The 24,487-nt window shown below is 40.8% G+C and overlaps 2 protein-coding genes across 3 annotated transcripts in view; one reads left to right on the top strand and one right to left on the bottom strand.

The window, feature by feature from the left end:
• PPIG (peptidylprolyl isomerase G) overlaps positions 1-3,461 on the bottom strand; it is a 28,103-nt gene extending 24,642 nt beyond the window's left edge. The window contains exon 1 of the mRNA XM_074145217.1: positions 3,208-3,461. The gene's annotated coding sequence lies outside the window, so the exon portion shown is untranslated. The remainder of the gene's footprint in view (positions 1-3,207) is intronic.
• A 1,718-nt stretch (positions 3,462-5,179) lies between these two features.
• Positions 5,180-23,173, top strand: FASTKD1 (FAST kinase domains 1). Of its 2 annotated transcripts, XM_074145286.1 has the most exons (16): positions 5,180-5,379; positions 8,108-8,197; positions 9,093-9,594; positions 9,959-10,027; positions 10,955-11,080; positions 12,260-12,658; positions 13,818-13,928; positions 15,091-15,222; positions 16,194-16,680; positions 17,441-17,555; positions 18,245-18,373; positions 19,116-19,247; positions 20,301-20,414; positions 20,686-20,827; positions 21,870-21,984; positions 23,013-23,173. In XM_074145286.1, the coding sequence occupies exons 3-16, from the start codon at positions 9,188-9,190 to the stop codon at positions 23,100-23,102; spliced, it is 2,568 nt and encodes an 855-aa protein (XP_074001387.1). In that variant the 5' UTR covers positions 5,180-5,379; positions 8,108-8,197; positions 9,093-9,187; the 3' UTR covers positions 23,103-23,173. The 2 variants fall into 2 exon arrangements, with proteins under 2 accessions (XP_074001387.1, XP_074001386.1); XM_074145285.1 differs by lacking the exons at positions 5,180-5,379; positions 8,108-8,197 and having other exon boundaries at positions 9,260-9,594.
• Positions 23,174-24,487: the final 1,314 nt, after the last annotated feature.

Below are 24,487 nucleotides of genomic sequence, written 5' to 3'. Positions count from 1 at the left end.
CCAAATAAGGTACTACACTTGAACACATTTCAGGTTTAGGATGCTGTCTTTGCAATCATGTGGAATTAACACATCTATAAGAAAAGTAAAAAACATTTGCATTCTACACAGGTCTATGAAATTTATTCAGGAAAACTTTCTACTCATCATCAGAAATCACATATTGTAAGTTTTCAACCTGACTGCTCCTTCTAATGGTATTTAGAGGGAAAAAGCCAACCACAAAAAAGACTTTCAATGTTTCTGCAGACAAAAAGTGATTGATGCCACTTTCCATCAGGCTTCCTTCTCTACAATAGAGCTACAGGTCTTTTTTGGACTACTGACACAGTATTTTTCCCCCTAAAAAAGAAAGAAAATGGAGAGATACCTGGCATATCAACCATTGTCCTCCATGGACATGAGCCAAGAGCCTGCTATCCTCTTAGGGAGATTTAAGAAAATACCATCCTCAGATAGGTCCTGACTAAATATGCTGTATATACTCCTAATGCTACTGTACTGCATAGTTCATTTGCATGACTTTCAGTATGATTTTTTGCAATTATTAACATGAATTTAGTCCTCTTGTACCAAAGAATATAAGGAATACACACTCAGTTATAACATCTCAACTGAGAGAACATTTGGCTGAGAAGGTAGTAACCTTCTCTTAAACTATTGAAACAGAAATATACGTTCCCACTGGCTCACGCCCTTTGTTTTATTTTCCTAAGACAGAGACACCTACAATGAAACAGATGTTAAAATATCTAGCCACACTCTTGTCAACAGCAAGTAAAAAGCTTTGTTGCCAAGAGTTAGTCATGACTTTTTATTATCTAATTTATGCAGAAAGTACTTTTTTTTTCCTGTTAAGATTTGTGAAAAAATACAGGTGTTTTCTCCCAGGTCTGTGCACAAGTAAGTGCTTTTGTTGGTGTTCACTGCTTTCCCAGAAGCAGCAAAGAAACATGTCCATTTCAATTCTACTACTCATAACCAGAAAGTGGATTAGCATAGGCCTGAAACCATTAATTTATATTTTAAAACTTAGAACATCCTAAGAAAAGGCAAGTTTTAGCATTGCGTGAAAGGGAAAAAAGCTTTTAAAGGGTCTAGTGTTATCTCCAAGCCATTTACCCATTAGGATCCCCAAACTAAATTTCAGAAGTGGAATGCTTTCCTCCCTTGTTTGAGAGTAAGGCAAGACTATGCAACAGTATGAAACAGTTCTTAACGTTGATCCATATTTGTCAACCATAACAAAACAAGAGCTTGTTCTAGCATCTTCTACTCTCATGTTCTCTTCCTTTCTTTATTACTTTAGCTCTAGAACCTTTCCCTGACTCATCCCAGCCTCCTACCTAAACCTCACTTCATTAGAAGATGGCCAGATTTGTTCCCTGACACTCACTGACTCTGCTTCCAAATGGAAGATGGCTCCTAAACGCACATGGCATGGAGGAGTGGAGACATCATGCTGCAGCAGAGTAAAATCCACCATAGCATAACATATTCTTCACTCCGAATTCCCTCATAATCCATAGATTTTCTTAGATCAAAGGGGGGGGGGGGGGGGAATAGTATCTTCTTTTCATAACAGCTTGATGACTGCTTAGCCAACTTAAAAATTGCTTGTTTCACAGAAGAGGACTGGAAAAATGGGAAGTCTTAATAAGAAACACAGTCCCAAAGGGCGCTCTCAGAGGATTATTGATGTTAGTATCCTTTATGTGTTCCCCTTCAGATTTACTTCATATACAGGAAACTTTTTCCCAAATCTTTATAAATAATTTTTAAGAACTGGTGAATTTATATAAATGCTGTGAGTTTATATAAAGTAATACTTCACAAATCACATGTAATTTCCATCTTTTTATCGTATTTTATAATAGTAGCACCTAAAAATTTGACTCATGCTCGGCCCCAATGGGAATTCCCGATGAATGGGAATAACGAAACAAAAAGGGGGGAAAAAAAGATAAAGCAAAAAAAAACCCCAAACCCAACCAAACCTAAAAACACCCATCCCTGCCCAAAGAACAGCCTCTTCTGCAGGCAATATAGAATGAAAACATGAAAAACAAAGTATTCTCTCGGAAGAAAAGATGCATCTTAGAAAACAGACTTCATGGAAAAGAAATGGTCTCAAGTTCCTCGTAAAACAGGGCTCAAATGATTACTAAAATATAATTAACTTAACTAGTCAAACATTAGGTAACTAGTAGCAAAAGTGACTTACCATTATTATGGAAGACACAGTTCTAATTATGAGTGAATTGTAAGGCAGTGTTTAGTATTACAATATATATATTTGTCTAGTTTCAATAAACTATTTCTTTTTCTCCTTAGCCTCTCTCCTTCAAAGCCTCCTCAATGACTCAAAGTACGATCATATATATACAGCACATGGCTGCAAACAAAATGAACCTGAAACTCATTACTCTTAAAAATCTCTCAAGTGCCTTAGGAAATCCTTAAGAGAGAGGCAGAGGACCCTCCTGCCAGCCATGGCAGCTTCTGTAGCCTCCACTTCCCTAGAAGAGGCCTGCAGAGGAGAGGAGAACATGTGGCACGCAGACAGCCCGGTTACTTCGCCTTCTAGGGGAGGAGGAAGGATTCATTCAAACTCCCGAGCAGGCACCGAGCAGCACCCGAGAGGCCGACCCGGGCATGCAGACCCGCGGCGGGCCCGGCCGACTGCTCGTCAGGCAGCTGAGGCAATACCGGGCCTGGTGGACCCGACCACCTTGGCACGATTCTCGCCAGGCCCCATCCGCCACTTCACTTACACCCCCCCCCCTTCTCCCACCTGCCTTCGGGGCCCGCTCGCAGATTCTCGCACACCCCCTTTTCTCTCGGGGGCCACCCTCACCTGAGACATCCCGGACGCCCCCTTCCCCGGCCGCGGCCCGCCCGCCCCTCGCACACGGGCCGCGGGGCCTTGAGAGGGGGGCGTGTGTGCGCGGGGAGCCGGCGCGGGCGGCAGCCGCTGCCCCACGCCCGACCCAGAGGGTTCGGCCAGGCCGAGCCGGGATAAGTCCCCTCGGCGGGCCCGGGAGGGGCCGGGGCGCCCACTCCCGTCCGTGACCAAGGCTCGGGCCCTGCGGCGCCGCGACCTCCATACCCGCCCAGAGCCCCCGGCGCCCACGCCGCGGCCCTCGCTCGGCCGCATGGCGACCGCGCCAGAGCCCGGCGGCGCCCGGCTGCGGCGCCGGCACTCACCCCGCTAGCGGCCCGCGTCGCCCCGCGCTCCTCAGAGCCTCGCCGCCATGTTAGAGCTGGTGCGGCACAGACTGCGTCAGTGGAAGGAAAGGGCGGGAGGGGGCGACCCCGGGGGCGGTGCGGCGGGGGGTGGGGGGGACGCGCGGAGACGGGAGAAGCGGCACCCCGGCCCGGCAAGGGTGAAGGGGGGGGGGGGTCGCCGGCCGCGGTACAGCCCGGTGAGACGGCGGGGGCCGCTCGGAAGGAGCCGAATCGGTTGGGGGAAGGGGGACGCCCGCCTCCTCGGGCTCGTCAGAGCCGCTCCGCCCCCTCCCGCCGCCCGGACTGCCGGGGCGGCTGCCGACCCGCGCCCGGCCGCCGGCCTCGCCGCCTGAGGGGAGGCCGGGAGCAGCGCGGGAAGGCGGCGGTGTCGCTGGAGCGGCCGGAGGCCTCTGCAGGTAGACGAGTGCTTTCCAACCCAACGTGTGCGGGACTAGTGCTGGCCTCCCCTGCTGGCGGGACAGCGGTGGGCCAAGAGCCCGGAAAATGGCCAAGGGACTGGTAAAAAGACCGTCTGAAACAGGACTGGAGGGGCTGAGGGTGACTCCAGCAGTGCCTGGTGCACGTCCTTAGGGGTTGTAAAGGACTAGAATGGGAATTTAGACCAACTGTTTGCAAAAAAGTTCCTGATAATCTTCTCCCGTATGTCTGTATTGCCATTCAAAGTTAATGTATCTTAAAAACAGGGCTGTGAAAGTGTATGACAATGTATAAAGCTGTGAGCGCCTTCAAAATTAAGTAAGGCCTACACAGGAGTACATACCTCCTTTGAAGGATTTTAATTCAGACCAGTGAGTACTGGGGTTAGTAATCGTACATAACAGGAGGAAATGGAAGTCCTGTCACTGACTGTTGAAAGCAGGAAAACAAATTTTCTCCTTTGAATTTCTCGGGAAAAAAAAATGAAAAATTGAGAGGTTGACCCCTGTGAGTTCTGAAATCCTGAAGAAGCTGGTAACTGGACTTCAGTAAATCAACGCTGGCTTCAGCAGAGCATGCTTTGATAAATCTTGTTTTCTTCCCCTATGGGTCCAACTTAAAATGTGAGGTCATTTTATCTAGCTTTTAAAATTTGTTTTAGGCATTATTAATTGATTTCATCCAAATGTACTTGACAAGTTGAAAGTGAAAAGTTCAGCATCTTGTACATGAAAAATCTCTGTGATTTGCAGAAGTCCCCTTCATCTGCACGTGGAATAGTTTTCCTCTAAAGTAGGAGATCAGATGCCTTGGAGTTCTTATGTGAGTTTACACAAGGTCTGAGATTCTTGAAACAGGTAAGTGCCAGCCTTTGAGAACACCTGATGGGATTTGGGTCCCTCTCTTACTTGCGTCCATGTGTAGACCTTAACTAAGGCGATCTGGATTTGCTAGCAGAAGGGTACAGGAGCTGTCCCACTTACCAATTTTACAGGTAGAAAAATTGTTACAAATCCAGTTAAAAATCTTACATGCTGTTTTTCTAAAACACTACAGATCTATAATAAATACAAGAGAGGATATTTTATTGGTTTGAGTATACCTCCAATATATAAAGTATACATATACAACAGACAAAATGTCAAAAAACCTTAAATAGACAGTGCAAAACAGCTAGTCAGAATTGGTCACGGTAATAGTCCCGGTTGTGATTTTAGATAGAATGATAACAATCTCGGATTGTTCTGAAATTCTATCTAAATGTCCTTGTTATTATCAATGGTAGTGAAAAAAGGTCCAGAAAGATGACCAGGAGCTATATGTATACAGCATAAGCAACATACATGTTGCAACATGTTAGGTTGGTGTTGCAGAACTCATACATTTTAAACTTTTTTTTTTTTTGCAAAGCATGAAAATATTATATTGTGAAATAATGTTAATTCCAGTACAGTGAAGCCAAACTCTTGAACTTAACCCTTCCTGAACTTCAATCCCTTTGTGATTTTTCTAGGCAGGGAAGACCTTTTTTCCCCTCAGAATGTGCTATATAAACATTGGTTTTACTCGTGTGACCTCAATACTCAAAATGACCTAGGAACTCTTGTATTATTTGTTTCCTTTGGAAAGTCTAACTGGCTGGACTTTCCCCTTTCTCCATACGTTTCCTGACACCTCAGCCGATGGGAAACGCTGTCCCGGGACACACACACGGTAAGCAGCCGTGCAGAGGGACGTGGCGCACCGATGCTAACCCACGTGCTTGTTTTAAGTGTGCACTGTCCATCTGTGGCTTGAACTGTGGTCTTGTGAAAAAGCGAGCCAAGGACTTCCCAGACGGTGTTCTGTGGGCACAGGGAGGTGGCACGGGTGACACTTATCCCTTTGTTTCTTCATTTAACCGAGCCGGGCGCTGGACTTGGCCGTTTCAGTGGCCCTCGCTTAAGCCAGCGCTAGCTCGCACCCCGCGCCCCGCCGGGCCCTGCCCGCTGCCGCCCCGGGAGCCCCGCGGGCAGCCCCTCGGAGGGCGCCGCTGCCTCTCTGCCCCGCCGGGCCGGGCACGGCCCGGGCAGCGCCGCCCTCCCGCTCTACTTCGGCGGCAGCTGCCGGTACGGACGGGCCGGGGCCGCGGCCCAGGACCCCTCCCGCGACGGGGAGGGCAGGCTGGGCCCCGGCGGAGCGAGGCGGTTCCGGGGGGCCCGGCCCGGAACTTTCTCCCGCCGGGCACGGCAGTGCCCTCTTCCTCCCAGAGCGTACCCGCTGAATGCGGCCGCTGCTGGGCTAAACGTGGCCGAGGGAGCGCCGGGCGGTGGCGGCAGCCGAGCCCAACGCTGCGGTTTGCCCCTGCCTAGGGCTGGGGGGCAGCGGAGCCCTGGTCCCCCACTGCCCTCTCCGCCCGCCGCCGTGAGGCCTGTGCGGCGGCTCAGGCCCTTCCCCTGCTTCCTTCTGAAGCGCTTCTGGGTCAAAATCTCCCCCCAGGAAAAGAGGAGGTGACCGGCAAGTGGGAGCAGGCGGGCTTGGTGCAGGGCAAAGGCGGGAGAGGAGGAAGGCTGGTACACCTATGACAGGGGTGTTGTACTGCCCACGGTATGGCTCAGGAAAGCCGAGGTGATGCTGGCAGACAGCTGAAAAACACCCTATGCCGCATAAGCAGCTCTCTTAACACTTAGTTAAGTTTTTAATACTTTTAATGCTTGGGGAGTGGTGGGGGTCCACATTTTCTTCCTTGTGGAAGACTCCCTGGCTCACTGTAGTTTGTGATACAGCCTTGAAAGTGCTTATTGTGTTTCAACTGATAGGAAATGATTTTAAAGAGTTTCTTGTCCTTTTAGTGTATATTTTGCATGGTAAGTAGAACACTTTAGAAATAGGTCTTTAAGTAGATACAAATTTACTATTTTAAATCTATGTATTTGTAAGTTTTAAAACATCCAACATTTTCTATTGATTTCCTTTTTATTAGATACTACAATTTAAAATTGCATACAAGTCTGTGGTAAATCACTTGCATCTGCTAAATACCTTCCAGAAAGATAAATATTTGGAAACTTCCTGCAGACTGTTTTAGATAGAGATCCTGGTTCCTAGTCATTAGGGCAGGGGATGTAAGGTCCACTGTAGCATGAGAAGGGGAAAGGATGTGTTACCTGGCCTTACAAGGAAATTATTTAAGCCTGAAGTTTTTATATTCTTTTCAGGTATCTACTTCATCATGTCTTCTGGCAGTTTAGCTTGACAGTACTGTGGGGAGCAAATGTGAATTGATATTGGAACTATTTTTTTTTTTCGGATGGATATATGAAAGTAGAGTAGCAGTAAGCAAGGCAAAAATACACTAATAAAAAGCCTTTGCTTAATGTTCTATAGCACAGTACATGAAATCTTAGAAACAAGTTTAAATATATCAGTATTCTCTTGAAGACATTTGTCTGATGCTTAGTTCTCTAAAACAGGATTAAGAAAAAATTCCTGTTCATTTGCAGCTAGGACTCTGGACATAGTCATACAAAAAGGTTAAAAAATTTTGCTGGTTTTCAAGCTGTACTTTACTATCATGTCTTTAGAGGGGAAATGTTTTTTCTTCCTCTCTTTAAACTAGGTAGTTTGTATAGTTTGATAATTCTGATAACTCTGTTTTGCAGCTTCTGCTTAGAAGCTGTTGGTGAAACAGTCAATCACTTCTATTTTTGATTATTGCCACTGTGTCTGATTTACCATCTACATGGCAAAAGGGAACAGAAAAAGTATTTTTAATCAACTGCAAAATCTGTGGGGTAAAAAAATTGCCAAGTGGTCTGGTAAATGTGGTTAATTTAGTACTAGAGATTTTTTGGAAGATTACTAGATTGTGATTTAACAGTGGCTTTACCAACCTTTCATATGTATTTTAGCTTATGTAATATACATTATAAAATCTCATAAGAAGTTCCAGCTACTTCTAAAATCATGTGCCTGCATACTAAGAGGGAAAAGCAAAAAATTGTTTTTATGGAGATTACATGGAATAAATAATGTCACACAACTTTTCTCAGTGATAAAGTGGAATAAAATCTTAGTGAAGACAGCTATCATATGGAATAAATAGAAGCAATATAAGCAATATTTGAAAAGGGACTATAAAGTAAATCATTATTATAGAAGGTACTTAATATATAATAACTGGAAAATCTGTACCTTTTATTTTTGTATGCTTTCATTTTGCATAGGGAAGAAAATACTTCATATTATAACAGATCATAAATTAAAACGACTCTGTTTTAGCTTTCTTTGTATTTTCCCCACTGTCAGCAACAGCAGTGTAGTACAATATGTCATAGGAATTTTTATTCTCTGAAGATGATTGTGCAGACATCAAAAGAAACCTAGCCATATCCAGTTCTGCGGAATGATTTCAGTACCGTACATAGACTGCTGAAATAAGGAGGTTTTTTTTCTTTCTCAGTGGACCTAGTGCATGCTGCTGCCATTGCCTTGATAATGTTACATTGATGGAATCATGCCTACAGCTGAAGAGCCTTCAACTTTGCTGAAGGTACGGTATGTTGATAATTTTTGTAAGGGAATTTGATGGGTCTTTTTTGATGTACCACAACATTTACTACCAGTGGTTTGTGTTCTGCAGCTTGGAATCAGTTTTGTAGGTTGTAGAATACATAGTTAGCGCTGTGTACAAATCGGGCGATATATTAAGAAAACAAATTAATACTCAACAAATTCCAATAGATAAGTATGTAGCTTCCACTATAATTTGGGGAATGAGGTTGCTTTTCTTTTGCACAGTGGGTGATTTCAGCTGATGCATTGTGACTGATCGATATCCTGTATTACAAAGGTGGTGAACCTTCCTGACTAGAAGCTATATACCAAGTTCTTCATGTGTTTAAAAGACACAGACCACATACTAAAGAGAGCAGAGTGGAAAGGAAGCTCTGGAAGAGGCTTGTAGACAGATTACAGTAGATATCGCTGTGGGATGGGTGCACATATAGAGCCAGAGGAATTCAGTGATGACAGTTCAGGAGCTTTTGCCATCTCACTTCCTTTTACCACCAATAGTTCTATTTTCTGGCAGTTCCCAGACCACAGTTTGGGATTATGGAGTGGCCTAGTGAGAGTAAGCTTCGCTTGACTTTGTCATGCGGCACCTGCTTGTTAAAAAGCTTAGCTTTGCCTTCTCAGTAGTAGCATGATAGATAGCACATGGGCCTTTTACAGGCAGGTTTCTAAATTTGAAAACGTAGCAAGTGGACTAGCTTTTCTTGGTGCTTATGAGTATGTCAGCGTTCATTGTTGGGAGCTTCTCTGAGCAGAATCCAGGCTCTAGGTTCTTCTCAAGCCTACCTTATTCAGTACATTAAAAGGTAGACATGGATTTTTAGCTAGTAGTTATGACTGTAGTTAACTGCTTTAATTCTGTCTCATTACAGGTACATCAGAATTGAATTATTCTTAACTCGGTGGCCATACAGGATGAAAAAAAAATGATCTGGTTTTCATATACTTGAGTTTGTTCTTTGTAACAATGTGGTTTACTGTGAAAAGTGAAAGAAGAATCTTTCTGGACACTTTAAAGATAGCTGGTAGGCATAGCAAAATGCTTTGTTTGAGGCAGGTTTGCTTGTTTGCTCTGCGACATTACCAAGCTCGGACTCTGAGTAGTGATCTGCTTTCGAGCCAAATAAGCAGCTGCACCCATGAAGATGAAGTGTTCAGCCTTGTTGGAAGGAACAAGGCCAGGCTTTCTGAAAAACATGTGGGAATTGCATTGAACATGCTGTGGCAATTGCAAAAGAAGAGGCCTCTTCTCTTAAGGACTAGTGACTATATAAGAAATCACTCCCAGTTCCTCACTCTTTGCATTTTAGCAGAAAACAAGGTGGAACACATGGAAGATGAGGCCATAGTGGACACCCTATATAGTATTCTGAGGTAAGCAGCATTATGTTGAATTCCACATCTACATTTTGTATTTGGTAATAAAAAGAGATGGAATTTTGACTACAAAACCATTGTATAAGGAGATTGGGAGACTACCCTACCCCAGCTTCTGTACCCTGACTATGTGACACACACAACTTAACATCCTGTGCCTCAGTTTTTGAGATGCAGGCAGAACTGATCTGTTTTGCACTCCCAGTAAATGGAGTTATGATTATTAATGCACAAATGTTTATAGTCTGTTTCAATGGAGGGAGCGATAGAAAAGTAAAACATGATAAACATTGAGAGGACATAGGTCTTATTTCTTTATAACTTTTGAAGCAAGTGTCAAACTCATGTCTTTCTTCTGAAGGCTCAATGTTCAAGACCATGATTCTCTAGCAGAGGTGCTTGTTACAGAAGCATGGAAAAGATTAGAAAGGCAAGTATGCTATTACTATGCTTTGTGAAAGGTGTAAGTTGCAAGCATGGTTTGGCTTGCTTCATGTGAGGCTACACAGAGTTCTCAAAGAGTATTTACGAGATGTTTTAAACACCGTGTGAATATTTTAAATGATGATTGTATTTTTGAAGGGTTTGGAAATTATTTTTGTACGTATGAAGGCTTTGAGTATTGATGGACTTTGCTTGAGAGATTCAGGTACTGCAACAACAGCGACCAACACTGAAGATTTTGAAACATATTGTCTGTGTAGGTTTATGTGGTTGAAGTAAATTGCAGGTTTTAATATTTACAGTTTTATCTTAGAGCTTGCTGTCCAAGTCTTAAATGGTTGTTAGAACATTTTCCCTTTGTGTGGTTTTTTGTTGTTGTTGTGATTTTGGGGGTTGTTTTGATTTTAATTTTTTTATATTGTAATTTTCATTCTTTAATCTCAGGTTAATGGCAGAAGCTAGTGTCAGTCTTGGCACCAGCATCACAGAATTGCCTGTCCCAGCTTAACACCTGGGGCATCTTGACAAATAAATAAGTAAAGTGTAGCTTGAACACAAAATGACATTCCAGTAATAAATTGTTTACATTCATTTTAGCTATTTTACATCATTGCTTGAAAATGTAATCTTTATAGATTTCTTATGCTGATGTGGTTAAATGAAGAACTTCTGATTTTTGTAGAGCTCTGTATGCACAATATGCTTTAATATAAAATATCTAGGTGTTTTGGCTAAGTCTGAGGAATCACTAGAGGTGACCAATAGGAAATACTTAGATGCTTTGTTTCCTTGTTTTGTGATTTGAATGTAACCTTGTCTTTTATATATTTGTTGAAGTAGATTTTTGTCTTTAGTTATTCACTAGAAATAAAAGGTAAATATTCTGTCTGTCTGTCTTTTGATGTCTTGACAGGCTTAGTCTGCCAGCTCTGTCTAAATTTGCACTGTGTTTATACAAGCAACGCAGACATTTCAGTCCTGTAATTGGCAAAGTAGCTCACATTGTGGACATGAAACTGGATTCTATACAGGATATAAGGTAAGTGTCAGAATCAAATTAAGTAGCAGGAGAAGCAATATGTCACAATTACTGGGCTGCCTTTGCTGAATGCTTTCCTTTTTTCTCAACTGGAGTTCGCTTTTCTTCAGTTTGGGGTTTGTGGGAGAGAGGTGATTTGTATCAGCGCACTGATTTTCATGGACAGGTTTACTTATGTGAATGCATTTTCCCGGTGCTGTTGTGAAGAATTTCTTTATAATCAATTTAAACACTTAATTGGAAGTAAAGTTCTACTTGCAGTGGAAAACCAGCAGATATTGCATTATCCTGATTCTAAATTTTACACGGACTTTTTTGAGAATTTAGAGGCTATTCACTCACCAGAAGATGTTTTTCTTCCTTGAGATTGATAGTTTGTCTACTATGACATGGATTTAGTTTACTATTATGAATAGCAATAACGAATCTTAAAGCAATGTTATTTTTGTTCATCTTCAGAACTTCTTTTTTTTTTGTTCAAGTTGAATTAGTCAGTTCTCTTGCTAGCGTGTCTACTGCATTACCCTACTATTAAAATTCCTTAAAACCTGACCCTAGTCAAAAGAAGTTCAAGCTGCTTTTTCTTGCCTCTGTCCCCCCTGGGCCGTTATAGCAAAGGCTGGTCTTCCCTTTTTCTGCTTTATACAGCACCAGCAGTCCCAACAGTTATTTTTGCGGATGTGAGGAGCCTGCTTATGAAACGCGTTGAATGGGACTGCATTTCTTTATAGAACTGGCTCTCCCTGCAGTCGTAAGTTTTATTCCCTTAGGAAAGGATTCTTTCTTTAGGAGTAACAGTGACTCTTCTCCCCATTCTGTCACTTGATGATTGTTTGGGTTTCTTTAGTGTCCATTGAACATTGAAGATCTTTTTGCAAATTTGAATCAGGCAAGTCAGGGTCTTGCCTTAGGCAAATGTTTTCATCGCATACAGCTTTGTAAGAGATGGCTGAAAAATCCCAATTATTCACAAATACACTGAAAGCAGGATTTTGACTGTAGTAGTAGAAATGCTTTTTGCTCATCTGTTTTTTCTGCATTAGGTTTAAAATGGCTTTTTATGCAGAAGTCAGCAACACCCTGACCAATGTTCCTTTCTTTGCATAGTTATTTAAGAAATCTAAAATGTATTACTTACCATGTTCAATGTGTAAGTGTGAAATCTTTTGAATTTTTTAGGGTCTTGTCAGTTTTGATGATCAGCATATCTGATGTTATCTCACAGAGTTTTCGAGATCGATTACTACACAAGGCTGAACAGCTCTTGGAAGAAAAGGATGAAGTCCACTTCAACTATGCCAAAAGAATACTACAGTTTCTTCAAAATGTTAAACTGAGATATCATCCCTTGGTAGAAAAATGCAACAAGATTTTCCTTAAAAATGCCTCCCATCTTGATATACACAGTATTAGTTTTATTTTTGGACTATATGAGCAGCTGGGTTTTGACAGTGCTGAATTCCGCTTAGTTGCTAAACAGTTGCTGTCTGAAACTATAGATGATTATTATGATCCTGAAACCTTTGCAAAGTTATTTTTTGCTCTTGGGCCTATGGCAGGATCCAAGGTAAGAGAAAGGTAAGTTTATTAAAAATTTTGTCTTATTTATGATATATACATAGTCTTGCACAGAAATTAAAAATGTCCTGGTGTTTGAAAGAATTTCTAAGCCTATTCGCGGGCTGGGCGTTGTTTCCTATTTGTAACTTTGTAGCAAAGTATTACTTCATTATGGAAACACTGTCATAGAAGTTTGTCCTGAAACAGTTACAAAGAAAGCTGGATCCAGTAATCAAGGGGTATGTGAATGCTGTTATGTGAGGGCATCTTGTAGCTCTATCTCTTAGACTACAGCCATCCTTTCACAGTGGACGGTAGTAAAAAATTTTCTGTCTTTCTCCTGAGAAATATATAAAGTGGTGTGTTGCTTTTTTCCTTTTTAAGACTGGCAGTAGCTGAAACAGCCTGAGTCTTGTCGTATCACAGTTTGCTGTACATCTTATTCTATATGAAAGGTCATCAGCAGGGAACACTTCAGCATTTATTTAGCAATTAGACCACAGTTTTGTGTGGCAGATTTTTTCTGCCTGTTTTTCTTGTGCTACAAAATCCTGTTTGGGGGTGGTATTAGTCACGGGTCTCTCAAAGCCTGCAGTTTTAGGCAGAATTCGCTGTATTAATTACAATTCGTCATGTTTTCAGACTTCCCTTCATAAACATTTGCCTCTATTCAGAGATCTGGATATACTCAAGCCTGCATTAGTTTTGCCATAGCTGTCTTAGTTCAAAAAGCTTTTCCTAGTTTTGTTTTTTTTTTGGTAAAAATCAGTGTGAGTTAATAAAAGTCATTGTCTTTATTTTCCCAGAACCAGTTCAACTCATGTTTGATTCTGTTATCTGTAGCTTGCTGATTGATCGTGAATTGTTTAGTGTCTTAGAGTACCTTCCCTGATTCTTGTCTGCTTTCAGAATTGTTGGACTCACTGGTGTCTAGCATCAGAGCAATATGTACTGATGTAACACACTCACATCTCTTTACCTGTGCCATACAGATCAACTGTTTAGAAGAAGCATCCACAGAACAAAGGTCTCTAGTTTGGGGGAATTTGTTTTCCTGTTTTTCCTGAAGTCGTCTATTGGTTCTTTCCCTCCTAGACAGAGAAAATGGCCGCAGTGTTTGCTGGAGATATTTCAATTGCTTTTCTTTGGAAAATGTACCTTTTCTTTTCCTCTTTAGGTTGCTACTAACTGCAGTGCGCATGGCAGAAGAATTTAGCAGTCACCAAGTATTGGTGGTACTGAAGACGATGCAGAAAATGAAATGCAGAAATTCTTATCTACTCAAAAAGTAATTTTTTTGATATTAGTAAGAAGTTGTATTCTCTAGGTAAACTACTTCTATTTAGTATGGAAAACTATATAATATACAGTAAGTTGAGAGTGCAGATTGTGTCACCTGCACAGAAGTGGATATACACTATATATAATTACTATTACAGAATTTAGGATATCACAGCTTGACTCAGAAGTAATTGAGACAATTTAGGAATTTTGTAGATTTTCAACCCTGCCAAGTTTATGTAATACAATTTTTGGCTTATTTACACATGTGATCCTACATGTTGAGTAAACTTAGCCTCTAACAATTACTGTAGACTGGTGAGACAAATGAGAATATAGTAAGTTGCAGAGAATGTGTCGTATCTAGGAGATCCTGTTATTGATATGAATTGTTTCTTCAAAAGTCATTGTGGTCTACTTCGAAGTATTAAGTCTCGCATCTTTAAGAACCTGGACCACTTCTTCTGCAGTTGTAAAATGAATGTTGTTCATAGGGAGAGGTAATATCTTTCATGTAATGAAGGAAAAAGCAGTTGAAGTTCTGGGCATGGAAGATGTAGCATCCGGTATGTCACAGATGCAGCAGAGTTAAATGCAGGTTGTGAGCAATAACTGGATTGAATGTAGTTGTATGGACCAAATAGATCCTTGGAAGAAAACAAGTAGTATTGTGGAGCAGAGTGGTATTAAAGGGAAGAGCAGGTGAATTCCTGCTTTTTCTGCTTGAATTTCACTGTCTAAAGAAGGTCTTAAGGTATCTTTCCCTACAAATCTAGCCCCCTCCTGCATCTTTAGACCGACACAGCTGTAGCAACCACTATTACGTGATACAGTGGTGCTGAAGCTGGTGAAGCTGTTCTAGTTCATCCCGTTCTTGGTCCACTTTTACAATTTAACTGATTGTAAAATCTGCAACCGAAATTTTTAGAGTGAAGTAGCTGTTTTGCTGGTGATGAGGGCTTTAATTTTGCAATTCACTAAGTGGAAGGAGGCTGCTGTGTCTTAGTGGAACACTGTCAAAACTGGGGTGGAGAGGAGTGCAGGTGTGCGCAACCCTCCACCTAGGTACTGTGCACCTCAGGACACCCCTTCTTCATGTGGGATGTTGGGTTTTGCAATACCTTCTGTATTAGCCTAATTCCGTGTCATCTTTTTCTCTTTGAGTTCAGAATGGCTTCTGTTCTGCACAAACACTTGGATAGCTATCATGTCTTACAGTTGGTAAAGTTAACACAGTACTTGGTGGCGTTGCGTTGCCACAATCTGGAGCTGTTTGCCAAACTGAAAATGTTACTGTTCGGGTAAGTGTGTATTCTTGGAAATGTAGCTATTTAAGTATTAAACAGTTGCCTACTTAATATTTTAAATAACAAGCTAAGATGTTAAATTGGTTTGTTTCGGCAAAATATGAAGAAGTAACAAACTGTTAAAAATACTTGATTCTATTAAACACATAAATCAGAGGATAGAAATTGCATATTGTCTTGACTGTAGACCCAATAGATATGACATCTTTTAAAAATAGATTTTTTTGCCTCTCGGCCACTGCGATATAATGACATTGAAGAGGAAATTTTGATTGGTACTTTACAGGAATGGAAGGTATTAATGTCTTCTTTGATGTTTGGAGGAACAAGTAATGAAAAATATACAGTAAGAATGCCATGGTTGGGACGAGTGAAGTGTGAAGCAGAATCTTTTCGTTAAGAACTGTCTAGTTAGTTCTCAGGTTTGTACAGTTGCAACATAGAAAGGGAAGCCATTTTTGGAACTGTGGGAGAAGAGATCTGCCACTGTTGCTTCCGTTGCTCAGCCTCTATAAGAATGCAGTGCCCTGGCTATACATGTTTTGTGTGGATGATGCCTTTGTGTTCCTCAGGCACCTCAGAATCTGGCGCTCCTGAGGGCAGAAATCACAGAAATTACCCAGGCCCAGAAACGCACAGACTCTGTTAACAAAGGTGGACCTTCTACCCTTACTAAGGACTTCTGTGTTTATCAGTAACACTTGAAGCCTCACCAGCTGACTGAGACGCTTCCTGTCATCTTCATTTTTTCAATTTTGAATAAATTAGAAGTTAATCTCAGTGAAAAAAGATGGTAGTCACTAACTGTGAATTTCTACCATGTCATTAATATTCTTATTTTATATTTGATGTGCAGCTTTTGACTTTCAAAATAGAATTTTCATGCATGTAATTTATTTGGGTTTTTTTAACATTTGCACTTTGTCAGTACTGATGGTCTGTTTTTATTTCTGTCTCTATTCCAGTTTTTTAAAATCTAATGTCATACCGGCTGATACTGCTGCAATAATTCGTGTTCTGGCCATGCTTCCTTCCTTTCAAGTGGAGGAAATCATTATAAGCAAAGCAGCAGCAGTTCTGCCTCAATGCAGGCTCCATCATTTGAATGGCATTGCTGCAGCTCTTGTCAAATGGAATCATTATGACCAGTTCCACTGGCAAAACAATTCTGAGCTATGTGTAAAGCTTCTTCAAAAACTGAATGACTATGGATTTCAGAGGCTTCAGAAAGCCAACAACTTAAATCTTCTTTTGGAAGAACTTACGCATGCGAATGGAGAGTGGTTTGAAGAAGTCCTCAAAAAGGAAACTATGGCTGTGTGTCAACTCTTGGTAGACCAAATAACACGGGCAAATGTATTACAGTTGTCATCTTTTCTCATAAAAACAAACGACCGTTGTCCTTCATTACTTGACAGAATAGCTTCTGTGACTGTTGAAAATATAGACAAGGTATTACAGTTTTTCTTTCTGTCTGCTGTGTAAGCTATTCAGTAAGAAAGGACAGGTTAGTAGTTAATGTGTTTCAGAGCACAGTCCACATGCTGTTTTTAAGAGTTTTCTTCAGTGTACCTGATTTGGAGCTCATCTTTTTCTGTGTTCACTCAGAGTTGTTTTGCTTCCATTTATATTATTTCGCACTTCTCTTTAATTTTCCTTCCTTATTTTATTGTTCAGTCAGTGTTAGGTCAACCCTAATCCTTTGCATTTAGCTTTACATTTGACCATCTTAAATAATTTTTGTTTAACCTCTTTACAAATAGTCACAAACACAGTGTATGTTTTTACATTACTTATTCTTGTGGGGATTTCCCCAATAGCCTGTCTTTTTGGTCAAAATTACTGTGTTTTCTTGCTATCTTTTTTTTTCTCCTCAATCTGGTATTTCTGTAGATCTTTGATTTTATTTTATGACAGTTTAGTTTCTCTAAGAGCATTTAATGGGAGACCTTTTTAAAAGTTTCTTAAAGTCTAAGTATGCAGAAACACTTTGATCATCTACGTGAAATAGGTTGCAAATTTTAATGATTTCTACATTTTATTTTTTAAATATTTTTCTCCGGAAAGAGTTGACCAAAAAAAAAAATGTAGGAAACAGCTCATCTAGTCTTAAATCTTCCAATTCTGAATGAATTATAAAACCTCTTTTTATTGTCAAGCAATATTAGGATATCTTGCGGTGACTTAATTTAGAATGTCTTTTTTTTTCCAGATCCACCCCTTTGAAATCTATTTTATTCTCTTCCTTTTCTCTGCTCTGAATTATGACCCTCCTGCAAATGAAGGGTTCTTTGAAAGTTGTATCCAACGTCTTACTTCTAACTTGAGTAAGTGCATTAGACAAAGATATTCTGACACCAGATAAATGAGTATAATTGGAAGATATTATTTGTACTGAATAAAAATGGGGATAGAATGGCAGTTTTTTTAAGCAAAGAAAAAAATGTGTCTGCCTACTGGGGTTAAACCACAACGAAGATTCAATGTATGCTTCTGTTGGGTTTTCTAGCGTCATTTCACCCTTTAAAAATTCATGTTGATAAGGAACTGGCAAGGTATCTTGAGCGTAGTAAAAAACAAGTGAAAAGTCTGTTTAATTTGCAGGGCTGTTATTGATAGAATTGTTGTCGCATTCCCCAAGGAATCATCGTTTGAGGACAGGATACATTTTGTGATTTATCACAAAGAAACGGCTAAGTTTTAGAGGAAATGTGTAGAGACTTTTTTTTTTTTTTTTTTTTTTTTTTGATTGATGATACAGCCTCACAGGACTCTGAAAATTTGCTGGCTACTGAAGTGTTGTGCAGTTACCTTTTTTAAGACTAACTAGTTTCCTCCTGCAAAGGCCTGGCAAGAGTTACCTTATGCCTTGGTGCAGTTAGCAGAGGTAGTCCTTAATCTCCCTGTGTGTTCATTTGGTATGTTAAGAGAGAAACTTGGATGATTTAGGAGGGCATTGCAAATCCTTTCAACTTTATGTCATGTGTTAATATGAATTTCTGTTTGGTTTTTAAAGGTTTTTTTGAAACTCACCACTTGGTACTACTTGGTCATGTTTTGGCAGTGGCTGGGTATTTTCCTCCAGTTCTGATAAAGAGGATATTTAATGTTTCTTTCCTCAGCAAATTGGATGCTCAACTAGAAGGTAAGTATCTAAGCGCTCTGTTGAATTTGATGTAGCATTTGGCATAAAATGGGATTGTGGACCTACATACGTCTTGAGAAGTAGAATTACTCTTTAAACGATTAAGTTTTCTGGAAAGAACTCCTCTATATAATTTAGTTATTATTTGAGGGCTAAAAGGGAAGTAATGAACAAAAATTTGTGCTTTGTTTTAAAAGTACATATTTGTATCGCAGATGAGAGAAGCTCATTTAAAACAAATTTTGTACTCAGCTTATTGCACTTAGTATTTAATAATTCTTCAATTTTATTAGAAATAAAATTACCCGAGTGTGGTATTTATTACTAGAAATAGTCACAAAGCTTAAGAAATAATGTGGGATTCTTGTCTGCAAGAAATGAAGCCCACCAGTCTCCTCTCTAAAGAAGAGACTGAGTGTTTGACTGTTTCCTTCTTCTCTACCTGGGTGGTGTTTGCTATCAATGTAGTGTTGCCATTTTGCATTCAACCACTTCATTAAAAGACAAGTGATAGAAGAGAGTTTAAATTGCTGCTTTCATCTGTCTTGCTGTTGTTCTTAATATTGAGCAAAACTGTTACTTTTCATTTTTCCTTGGGGTTTTTGAGAACCTTTCTAAGATTCTGCAGCAGAAATTTTATAAGTGCTGTAGTATGCAGATACTGCATCTCTAGTAAAGAATTCAGAGGTAGCCATTTAGTTCAGTGTGTTCAGTTCATACCTTTTTATTTTGTTTAACTCAGTCCTGCCTGATACCCTAAAGCAAAGGGTCTGCTTGCATCTCATGAAATTGAACAGAGCAGTCTGTCTGGAATGCCCGGAGTTTCACATCCCTTGGTTTCATGAGCGCTACTGCCAACGTGTCTTTCGTAACAGTAAGTAATTTAGGAAAGGAAAAGCTGCCCTTGTTACTAGTAATAGTCTGTTTTCAGCAGTCTGCTAGATGCTTCTTCTAAAACTGTCATGTTGACACTAGCACACAACAGAAGCTCAGAAGAGCGCACCCCACTATCTGCTGAGGATGCTTTCTTGAAAACTGCGACCATGTAGTAGTGCGACAGATAGCAAAGCAGTTTTCCCTGTGAGAATTAATGTAATAGAGAAGGGATATTTCTACATAAGAAACAAAATTTAAATACACAGAAACAATGTATATGGCACAGAGGATGGAGAGGGAGGAAGAGGATCATTAGGATTGTCTACTGGAGGAGATGAGTCACTTTGATCCCTGCTTCACTTACAAGACTGAACTCTTTAATGTAAAACTGACTTGAATTTTTCAAGGTGAACATTTTTGCTGCCTCCTTTTGAACTGACTGCTGTCATTCTCAGAAGAATCAAGATCCATCAAGGATAAGAGGTGGAGAAGTAGGATAGTGGTCAAGTGTAGCGGCTGAGATCTTTCAGAATAGTGATTGGTTCAGAAAATCCAGCTGATGCAAACTCAGTATCTCCTCCACTAGTTCTCATGGGGGACATCTGCTTTGCTATCCATCGAGCTCAGCTGCTTTAACTCTGAGATTGAAGGTGTTTAATGGAGCAAGGTATTAAGCAATCTGCAACAGACAGAGAAGGGACAGATAGTGAGGTGTGCCTATGATAAATGCAAAATAAGTTAATACTTATTTAACTGTCTAAGCACAATTAAAAGCAAACAAAATCCAACAGGTAAAACCTGAAACTAAAGGATTTGTAGTATGTCAATGGGAAAAATCCTAGGATGGAAAGTCTAGATTTGAAATTTGTTCCACTTTTCACCCAAAAGATGATCACATGGTCTCTGAATTATGATGGAATAACACCAGGGATCTGTGGAAAAGCTTTAATTCAGTAGACTGACTGTCAAAAGTGCAGTGTCACAAAGTGCTATTTTCAGAACTTTGGCTGTGGAAGTTTTGATGTATGAATTCTTTATTTTGTCTTTGTAGGCAGTAGCCGAATAAATCCACTGCGACAGCACGTTCACAGAATGCTGACAGAGATCTTAGGAGGGAGCAATTATGCAAGAATATCTGTTCTCACACCGTACTACTATGAAATAGGTGAGAAGTTAATCCTCTAAGGATTGTTATGGAGACCTCCAATATCACCGTTATCACCAAGATTAGGAAGCCCCTGGGCATATGGCCACAAGATACTGCAAAGAAGAAATTGCTGTATAAAATACAGTTTCTAAAAAGTTCTGTGTAATATAAATAATGTGAAGTACCTCTAATTACGGTTATCACAGCTTTTCTAGAAGTAAACACTGTACAGATCAAATTGCTTCACTTTTTTTTTGTCAGTAAACAGTTTTGTTGTGTTTTCTCACAGATTTTGAGTGTATTCTGGATGAGAATAAAAAGCCTCTTTCTTATATGGCTCAGCGTATACCTTTGGATGAAGTGGAGGGAATACACTTGAGACATGACATCAACAATGAAGGGAGAAAGGCTCTGCCACCAGGAGCTCAGAGGTTAGTACATAGAATTCTTGCACTTCCAAGCTTAGATCAAGTTTAGACCAGGTGTTTGATGCTTATATCCTAAACAGTTGTTGCAATCCCTAGGGTATTTATTTTTTCTGTTCCTTTTTCCAAAGCCTTACAAGGTTTAGTCTTCCCAGGTGTGGTGGGTTGACCCCAGCCAGCAACTAAGCTCCCACCCAGTCGCTCGCTCACTCCCCTGCAGTGTGATGGAGCAGAGAATCTGGAGAGCAAAAGCAAGGAAAAAGCCTCCTGGGTTGTAATTAAGACAGTTTAATAAGTGAAGAGAAGAAAGAAGAAGAAAAAAATATAAACAAAAAGGGAAGAGAAAACAATTCATGGAAATGCCATCACTCACCACCAGCAGACCAATGCTGGAGCAATGTCTACTTTGGAAAAACTCCCATCGTTATATTGCTGAGCATGACGTTATATGGTGTGGAACAGCGCTTTGGCCAGTTGGGGTTCCAGCTGTGTCCCCTCCCAACCTCTTGCCAACACCAGCCTGTACACTGTGGGTGCAGAGTGAGAAACAGAGAAGGCTTTGATGCTGTGCAAGCAGCCTTCAGCAATAGCCAAAACATCGGTGTTATCAACGCTGTTTTGGTCACAGATCCAAAGCACAGCACTGTACAGGCTGCTACGAAGAAAAGTGACTCCATCCCAGCCAGACCCAGTTCACTGGGGCAGACAAGGCATTCCTGACTTGTGTTTCATGAGGTTGGAATATTGTTTTCCTCCCACCTCTTCAAACGTAGACCTTGAAAATGCTGGTTAGCTAGTTTTGCCATGTGAACAAAAATACATAGAGGGAGGAGGTGCTTTTGCTAAATCACATGAAAATCAAGTATCTAAATAAATATGAGGAAGATGTTTTGACTAGTTTCAGGTAGTTGTTTAATTTTCTTTTTCTATGAATTGTCAGGTTTATCTGGTAATTGTCTTGCTGCAGCTATCAATACTGAACTAGAAATACCACTTCTCGCTATGCAGGCAGAACCTGAAACTAAATGCACATTTTTGTTGTTTGCAGAATTGCTTTGGAATTTCTTGATTCAAAAGCTTTTAGCAAAAACTCACGTCACCTGAAAGGAGAATCTGCAGTGAAAAAGCGACACCTGGAAATGCTGGGGTACCAGGTTGTTCAGGTGAGCAGTCAGCAATATTTTATGTCCTTTCTGAGTTGGATCAATAGTGCAGATTGATACATTTTCTTTGCAATGGATTTATAGATAGTTTAATAGTTAAAATGCACCTACTGGAGAAGAGCGATTTTTGCACTTAGGGGGGAAATTCCAAGCTGTTCTCAAGATGGTGTAAGGACTTCATAGAACTTTCACCTTCTCTGAAAGTGGCTGCAGCAAAGCTGAAGTCAAAAGGTCTCAGTCTTCCCTTGCTGCAGGCAAACCAGCAATCTCGATGTGGCCTGAGTAAAGGAGGAAAAGTGAAACGAGTTTCAGTTCAATTCACCAAAGATTTCTACGCTAGAAAAAGATTGAACAAACCCTCCTTGAGTGATAGGGAGACAGTTATGGCAGCTGCAAGATGGAATCTGGATGCTGTGTGTTTGCTGCAGCAATAGTGCTGTCACAGGGAAGACCAGTGGCCAGACGTAATTCACAGCCGCCACCATAGAAACATTTGTGTAATAGAGGCTCGTGAATGTAGATTATCCTGTATACATAATTACTCACTTAATTCTAGCTAGAATCCCTCTTTAAGTTTGTCTGGTGCATTTTTTTTTTAACAGGATAAACATCATTTCTCATATTGCCCTGACAGTAAACGTTATACTGCTGATACACCATTCCAGCCAGATACATTAACGTTACAAACCGTAGTGACCTGGGATTTTTCTCTTGATTTGGGTTTCAAAAAGTGGGAGATGGTGTAATGGTGTTGCAGTAGCTGGTATTGTGTGGGTATCTGCTTTACATCTCCACAACCACGCTGCTTTTTGGAAGAAAAGTGACTGTACTTACACGCAGAAGAATCTCACATTGAGAAATTAATCTTTTCAGTACTAGAATAAGCCTGGCTTTTAGAAGGACACAGGTGATAAAATATCTTCAAGTGGAGAACAACAGATATCAGAGAGCCTTTGCTTTGCTGTAAGATGGTATGTGGCATATACCAGCCAGTGTTAACACTCGGTTTGTATGATTCTGTTCTACAGATTCCTCACTTTGAATGGAATTCTATGGTTCTGTCAACAAAAGGTGAACAGCTAGAATATCTGAGAAGGCATCTGTATGGAATACAGTGATGTCAGACATATAGTCCAAAGTATTTTTTATACAAACACTTCATGTACCATTAAACTTCTTGTAATGCTGGAATATTGACTTTCAAAAATCTCTTTGTCTGTGAGTCAGCTGGACCAAGGCTTGCCGTGGGGCATCGGGTGTCAAGAGATTTAATCCTCAATTTGTTAGAGATTGCCAAAAGCAGGTGACAGTACGCCATGAAGGATGTGACAAAGATGCTTAAAATCCTCCATTATATGGAAGCCATTCTTCAAGTACATGAGCCTGTGACAGTTTTGCCATAAAATTACATTATTATGTCCTAAATAAAGCACAGAGGCTTAGCTGGACAGCTAAAACTGTCCAAAGAAAAAGTTGGAAGTACTCTTGACTGTGAGAGAGAAGGAAGCAAACCTACTGGAAACTATGTCTGTCCTGCAGCATGTGACAGAATGAGCAATAGGGATCAAACAGTGCCTGTGCTGTGAAACCAAGACACTGAAATGCAGATTTACTAAGAATAGGACTGGTGTTACAGCCGTTCTGCTTCCATCTTCCAGAACAGAGGTACCGTGGGTGACTGTGTCGGGGGAGGGTGTTGTGCTGTGAGAAACCTCCAGCTGCTTCTCCTCCCCTGGGATGTGGTGTGTGCAGAAGAAGTATGGCTTGAGCCGTCTGGAACACCTCCACATACCTAAAAGATAGGCTAGTTCTAAAAGTCTGGCAGCCACCCAGAGCCTTGCAACACCGTTACTCCAGTTAAATGCAACTTGGAAGGGATACCTGAAAGATTTATACAAGATAAGGAAACAATAATGCTTATGGCAGACATAGGCACTTACCAGCAACTGGATAATTCATTAGATTTATTATTACAGCATTATGCATTGGACTAGCCCTTGCTAGTAGAAATAAAACAAAATTAGACAAACCGTCTGACCTGCCTGTTCTGTAAATAAGACTGTGTACAAAAGAGCAAAATTAGGCTGAAAATTTAAACCAAGATTCAAGACCAAGAAAAGGCTTCAGAGAGTCACAACCGCCTTGCTTGCTGGTGGTGAGTAACATTGCTGGTTTATTTATCGTGTCCCTGAACCATCTGCCAGTTACCAGGCTTCCTCTGATAGTGCTCAGCCAGGATTTGTCAGGAGACTTAAAATACTGAGATGTAGAAGGAAAAAGTGGAATACCCAGGAGAATGATCACTGTACACTACAGAGCGGTCATACTTGTGCAAAGCAGCCCATTTTCACAAGCAGCCGTGTGGTGACTGCAGCTGCCGTTACCTCCTGACCACTGCTGGCTGTGCCCATCTCTTTCACACACACACAATGTGTAGGTGGTTTCTTGCCTTTTTAGTAGAAGCAATAGACACTCTTTTCGCCATTTCCTTTGAAGCCTGGCA

Source organism: Numenius arquata, chromosome 3 (genome assembly GCF_964106895.1).
Source record: "Numenius arquata chromosome 3, bNumArq3.hap1.1, whole genome shotgun sequence".
Classification (NCBI taxonomy): domain Eukaryota; kingdom Metazoa; phylum Chordata; class Aves; order Charadriiformes; family Scolopacidae; genus Numenius; species Numenius arquata.
The sequence above is the reverse complement of the archived record's forward strand: the minus strand, read 5'-3'. Positions and strand labels throughout refer to the sequence as shown.

What these genes read in the sequence shown, in the direction of transcription:
- FASTKD1 (XM_074145286.1), top strand. Translation starts at nt 9,188, where the DNA reads ATGTGGTTTACTGTGAAAAGTGAAAGAAGAATCTTTCTGGACACTTTA. An exon ending in CCAACGTGTCTTTCGTAACA is followed by an intron (nt 19,248 to 20,300) that starts GTAAGTAATTTA and finishes TTGTCTTTGTAG; the next exon opens with GCAGTAGCCGAATAAATCCA. An exon ending in ACCGTACTACTATGAAATAG is followed by an intron (nt 20,415 to 20,685) that starts GTGAGAAGTTAA and finishes GTTTTCTCACAG; the next exon opens with ATTTTGAGTGTATTCTGGAT.